Source organism: Canis lupus, chromosome 5 (assembly GCF_003254725.2).
Source record: "Canis lupus dingo isolate Sandy chromosome 5, ASM325472v2, whole genome shotgun sequence".
NCBI lineage: Eukaryota > Metazoa > Chordata > Mammalia > Carnivora > Canidae > Canis > Canis lupus.
This window is the reverse complement of record NC_064247.1, coordinates 9827694-9833690: the sequence shown is the minus strand read 5'-3', so window position 1 is coordinate 9833690 and position 5997 is coordinate 9827694. Positions and strand designations below refer to the sequence as shown.

Below are 5997 nucleotides of genomic sequence, written 5' to 3'. Positions count from 1 at the left end.
CTACGTCGCCCAGCAGTTTGCAAAAACCAGGGGAGACACAGACTTGGGCTACAAATTGAAGTAACTCTGTCAGGAAAGGATCGGGCTGGAGGTTTAAATAGGCAAAAACCTAGGGCAAGCTCTGTGCCCTTTATGGACATGGGTCAGACCCAGGTCCCAAGCTGCAAGTTTCCGGAGTGGGGGGACAAGCAGGATACACAGCTCCCTATTTCTGATAGCAGTTTGAGGGTGTGGCTCCTGCTGGAGAGCATGACAGGATGTGTTGTGCATAGTTTTTTTCAAAACTGTTGCTGAATTTTGTGCAAGCTTGTCATCTCAGGCTGTGCCGACTGGTTTTGTTCCCCGTGGTCATTCGCCTGATTAAATTTTTAGTTTTTCTCCCTTGACATGAGGGCACCCATCTCGCCTATCAGCCTTTACTGTCTAATTACTGGGGCCTTTTGTTCTCATCTTCATCTTTCAGATACAGAAACTGACTTGTCATTTGGTGATATAGTCGTAACTACTGTACTACCCTGACACTGTGTCAGTTTGAGATGGGTATTTTTGCATTTACATTCAGAGACTATTTGGGAATTGCACAGATGACAGGGAAATTTTATTTTTGAAGCAAAATGCATCTCCAAGTACAAAATATGAAATATGCTGCTTGTTACCTATAGGATGGAGGCTCTCAAACCTGAGCGTGCCTCGGCATCATGTGGAAAAAGGGTTAAACCCAGATTGCTGACCACATCCCCAGGCCTTCTGATTTGGTCAGTCCCAGTGAGGCCTGAGAGTTTGCATCTCTAACAGGATGCTAATGCTGCCGGTCCAGGGAATACACTTTAAGAAGCATCACTAAAGGATATTTCAGAAACATGAAAGTGGTAAAAGTCCTAGATCGTGGCCCCTTTTTCCTTTCATCCTCATGATCTTCGAAACACCCAAAAGGCTGATCTTTCTCCCAGCAAACAGCAAGATGAGGGAGGACTCATCAAGAAACAGCCCAGGATCCCCCAACTGACCCCAAATGCTCAAAACTAGCTTCACCCAAAAGTCCAAGATGCAGCCTTTCATGGACTTCTCTCCTATCCTCACAGGGCTCCCAAACACAGAAGAATGGCTGCAGAAAATCACTCAACAGTGACCGAGTTCATTCTCAGGGGCTTGACAAGTCAGCCAGATCTCCAGCTCCCACTTCTCCTCCTCTTCCTTGGGATCTACTTGGTCACCGTGATGGGGAACCTGGGCATGTTCACACTGATTTGTCTGAATGCTCAGCTTCACACCCCCATGTACTACTTCCTCAGCAACCTGTCACTTGTGGATCTCTGCTACTCCTCTGCCATTACCCCTAAAATGTTGGTGAACTTTGTGTCAGAGAAGAACATCATCTCCTATTCAGGGTGCATGTCACAGCTCTACTTCTTCCTACTGTTTGTCATTGCTGAGTGTTACATGCTGACAGTGATGGCCTATGACCGCTATGTCGCCATCTGCAGCCCTTTGCTCTACAATGTCATCATGAGTCATCAAGTCTGCTCCCTGCTGGTGGCTGTGGTCTATGCCATGGGGCTCATTGGCTCAACAATAGAGACTGGCCTCATGTTAAAACTGTCCTATTGTGAGCTCCTCATCAGCCATTACTTCTGTGACATCCTCCCTCTCATGAAGCTCTCCTGCTCTAGCACCTACGATATTGAGATGACAGTCTTCTTTTTGGCCGGATTTAACATCATACTCACCAGTTTAACAGTCCTTGTTTCCTATGCCTTCATCCTCTCCAGCATCCTCCGCATCAGCACCACAGAGGGCAGGTCCAAAGCCTTCAGCACCTGCAGCTCCCACCTTGCTGCTGTGGGGATGTTCTACGGGTCTACTGCGTTCATGTACCTGAAACCCTCCACGGCCAGTTCCCTGGCCCAGGAGAACATAGCCTCTGTGTTCTACACTACAGTGATTCCCATGCTGAACCCCCTGATCTACAGCTTGAGGAATAAGGAGGTAAAGGCTGCTTTGCAGAAAACACTGAGGAGAAAAATGTTCTGAGGTCAATGTTATTCTTGCTTGATTTTAAAATTGGTTTAATACCAGAGGGAAGCCCCCTGAATGCTTATCCAACTGTGATGGGAAATAGGTGCTTGGCTTCATGGTTGAATGAATGCATCCTTCCCTTGTTCCCCTTTCCTTCCCTCCCTTTCTGGACTCTCATTTCTATTTGAAATCAAATGATTTCAAGTTCATGTTTTCTTTCATTTGAGATCCATTTTCTCTGTGTGAACCCTTTGGTAAACATTTACTATCTTAACTGTAATTTAACATAAATGTTAAACTTTCAGCATTGAGTTTGAAAGTCATCCATTGTTTTATTACCTTCCCTACAGAAAATATTACTCAACCCAATTATTTTTTTGTGCCCGGAAGTACACAAGGCAAAGAAAGGTGAGTGTGAAAATCACCAAGAAGTGAGACACAGTTCCTTGCTCATCCAGATCTCCTCTTTCTTCATTCCTCTCTACTTGCTCCTGCCCAGAACCTCTACATGCCCCATTTATATAACTTCATAGTAACAGTAAAAATAGTAAGAGCCAGTCATATGTTTTGAGATGCTTACTCTGAGCCACGCAACTCCCCTAAATGCTTTGTGTGCATTATTTCTTTTTTTAAGATTTTATTTATTTATTCATGAGAGACACACAAGAGACACAAAGAGAGAGGCAGAGACACAGGCATAGAGAGAAGCAGGCCATGCAGGGAGCCCAGTGTGGGACTCAATCCCGGGATTCCAGGATCACGCTCTGGGCCGAAGGTGGGCGCTAAACCACTGAGCCACCCAGGGATCCCCCTGTATGCATTATTTCAATTATACCTCACAACACACAGGTACCACTGTTATCCTTATCTCACAGATGTGGACACTTGGTTCAGTAACTTGCTAAGGTCACATAGCTGGCAAACAAACAACACTGGGGTCTAAGTCCAGGTAACTCAGAGCCCGCAGTTTTGGCTCTCACACATTTTCCCTTCAGCTTTGGGCCAACACTCCCTTGGAACAGCCTGTTAAGCTTGACATAATGCTCCTTTTTCAGTTTCAGATACTTCCAAAAGATAATTTCTCAAGTCCCCCCTTTTATCACCTGCCCTAGCATCTTTCCCACTATAGACAACTTCTTCAAGAGGACTAAGGAAGGACTACACTAGAGTGACCAACTTCACCAGTTTGCCACTGAAAGGCCTCCATCTTGGGAAATCTCTCAGTCCCAGACAAAGGAGGATGATGGGTCACCCTCAATTATACATTACTGCAAAATCTCTTGTCCTGCTTAAATAACTAATAGACCTACTATAAGTCTCCATCAGAAATCCAGTGGCCACAGGACAAAGTTTCTCCCTGCTGCCCTTGCTTATATTGGTATCAAGAACAAAGGGGTTAGGTTCAGCAGCCTGACCTAGGGCAAAGGATTTATGGACATCCTCTTGTCATTTATAGCTATGTTTGGTATGCTATTGTATCAAGCAGTGGTTTATTATGAAAAACAGAAATAACTCTAGTTTTCTCAAGCAGAAAGGAATCTAATACAGGAAACTAGTTGCTTACAGATTTTTGAATGACTGGAGAAGGGGTGAGGTGGTCCTCAGAGTGACTCCACAGTAGACATGATCTAGAGGTCCTATTGCCACTCTCCCTGCTTCCCCCATGAAAATTACCTCTCACTCTCATGACTAGTGGAAACTAGGATGAGAATCAACTGGAAACTTGTCAGAAATACACATTTTTAGGTCCTCTGTAGGCTCCAGGCCTACATAATTAGTCACAATCTGTGCTTTAATAAACCTTCAGGTGATTCTGAGACACAATGAAGTGTCGGAACCCCCTGCACCACCGTTTCAGTGGCAATTAATTCACATCCCAGGGCTCCAGCTACCAGGGCATTTGGCTAATTAGTTTTTAGTTTTTAACCTGACCAGAAGGAAGGTAGAATGGGTATTGAAAGAGCCATACCCATTTTTTCCTGACATTTCTCCAGAGATAAGATCACTACCATTATAGAGGCCCACTAGTTAGGAAAAAAAAATGTAGGAAAATATTTGTTAGCTGAAAGTGAGAAACCATAAAGCCAAATTAATTGGTGAATTTCAATATATCAAAAATTAGGATATTTGTTCAGCAAAGGACCTGGGAGATAGAGTTAATAGAAATAGAATGGAAGATGATATCTAACTGGCATATATTAGAAACACAAGAAGAAGCCAACAGGAAGCAAATCATCAACAGAAAGATGGGCAAGGTATATACAACAAACACTTTACCTCCTGAAGTGCTGCCAAGCATGTGAAGAGATGCTTAAGCCAATTACTAATCAGAGCAGTGCAAATTAAAACAATGAGATCTCTCTTTACACCCACGACTGGGTACCTAAAAGGACAGGCTGTGGCAGAGACTTGGCAGCAATTAGAAGCAGAGGATTAGCCATGGGTGATAGAGCTCTAGAGCTCCAGGGCTGTGCAAGATATAAAACACATTACTTATGTATATAAAATTACATGCACACAAACCAGGGGAAAAAAACACATTTAGAAAGAAAAAAATAACATAAAACATACATTAAGTAGGTTAGAATGGTTACCCAGAGAGATAAGACGCATGGAAGTAGGGAGAGGGAAAAAGAGAAACAGAAATAAAAGTTCCTTTTTCTAGACGCAGCCCCCAGATTCATACCAATCCACATGCCCAAGAAGCCCTGGATCCGAGCTGGCCACTGAATTGCTGAATGGGGAGACATTAATATTGGTGAGGCCCGGAGAAAGAGTCTCTAAATATTTGGAAATTAAAAATCAAGCTAACAAAATGTTAAATATTTTCTTCTTCCTACCTTGACAAATATACCTTCATAACAAGCGAAAATGCCAGGTTCAAATTTAGAAACCTCAGAACGCTAAGAGTTCTGCACCAGAATGTGATATTAAAGGAAGGCTCCACCTGGTTCCAGCCCCCTGCCGTAGCCACAGCTTGGTGCCTCCACTTCCCACCACGAGATCTGTCCCTCTACACAAGGGGCCTCACATAGACACATTTACGGATACCCTGGTGTCCAAGCTCCACCCATATCCCCTGTACATAGCCATCCGCTGGTTTTCCCTTTGGCCAAGGGGTGAACAACCAGCTATGGGGTCTACTTTTAGGGGACAGACCTTGGAAAGAGTGTTATAAGCAGGTAAAAGGTATTTGGGCAGGGAATTCTGGGATCCCAACATTGAAAGCAAGACCAGAATGAGGTACAGAGGTTCTTTGCTGGGCACATCCCCTTAGATCATCCTGTGGGGAGGGGCACAGCCAGAGAAGGGCCAAGGATGGAAGACCTCTCACCAGGTCTAAGAAGGCTGTTGTGGAGGGAGGTGATCTTTGACCATAGCTGTATGCCCGTAGCTGCTTCTCTCCCTAACTGGCAAGTCCTATGGTTGAGGTAAGTTTGTCATTCATATTACGCTTTGCAAAGCATCTTCTTTTTTTTAGAGTGAATTCAAATGTATATGCTTCTTTATGAGAAAGCATATTAAGTTTGAGATAAACTTTAATTTTAGCTTTCTCGGGATCTTTTTCTACTTATTATGGGTGTGGCTTAGAGTTTTCTTAAAAAGAGAGGAGGGCCATGTGAGTGCATAAGCTTCTTACTCGTTTTTCATACCATTAGAGATAACAAGTGTGTACACGTGGAACATCCTCTCTCATGTGTCCTCTGAGAAGTACACTCAAAGGGTCTCTTTCTTTTTTGCCTCTAGTTAACAATACGGTACTGTATACTAAAAAATTTGCTAAGATGGTAAATCTTACGTTGTGTTCTTGTCACAAAAAAAAACTTAACAGAAGACAAACTTTTGGAAACTTTTGGAGGCGATGCATGTGTTCATGGTATTGAGTGTGGTGATGGTTTTCATGGATCCAGAAGCTCATCAAGTTGTATACATTAAATACGTACAGCATTCTGTATGTCAATCACACCTCAAAGTGTTTTT

General features: G+C 43.5%; 1 protein-coding gene across 1 annotated transcript; it reads left to right on the top strand.

Annotated features, from left to right (window-relative positions):
• The first annotated feature begins 1101 nt into the window (after positions 1-1101).
• LOC112671136 (olfactory receptor 8A1) lies at positions 1102-2031 on the top strand. Its single transcript, XM_025465123.2, has one exon. The coding sequence runs from the start codon at positions 1102-1104 to the stop codon at positions 2029-2031; it is 930 nt and encodes a 309-aa protein (XP_025320908.1).
• The last annotated feature ends 3966 nt before the right edge of the window (positions 2032-5997 follow it).

Excerpts from the sequence above, each read along its gene's own strand:
- LOC112671136 (XM_025465123.2), top strand. The coding sequence starts at position 1,102 with ATGGCTGCAGAAAATCACTCAACAGTGACCGAGTTCATTCTCAGGGGC.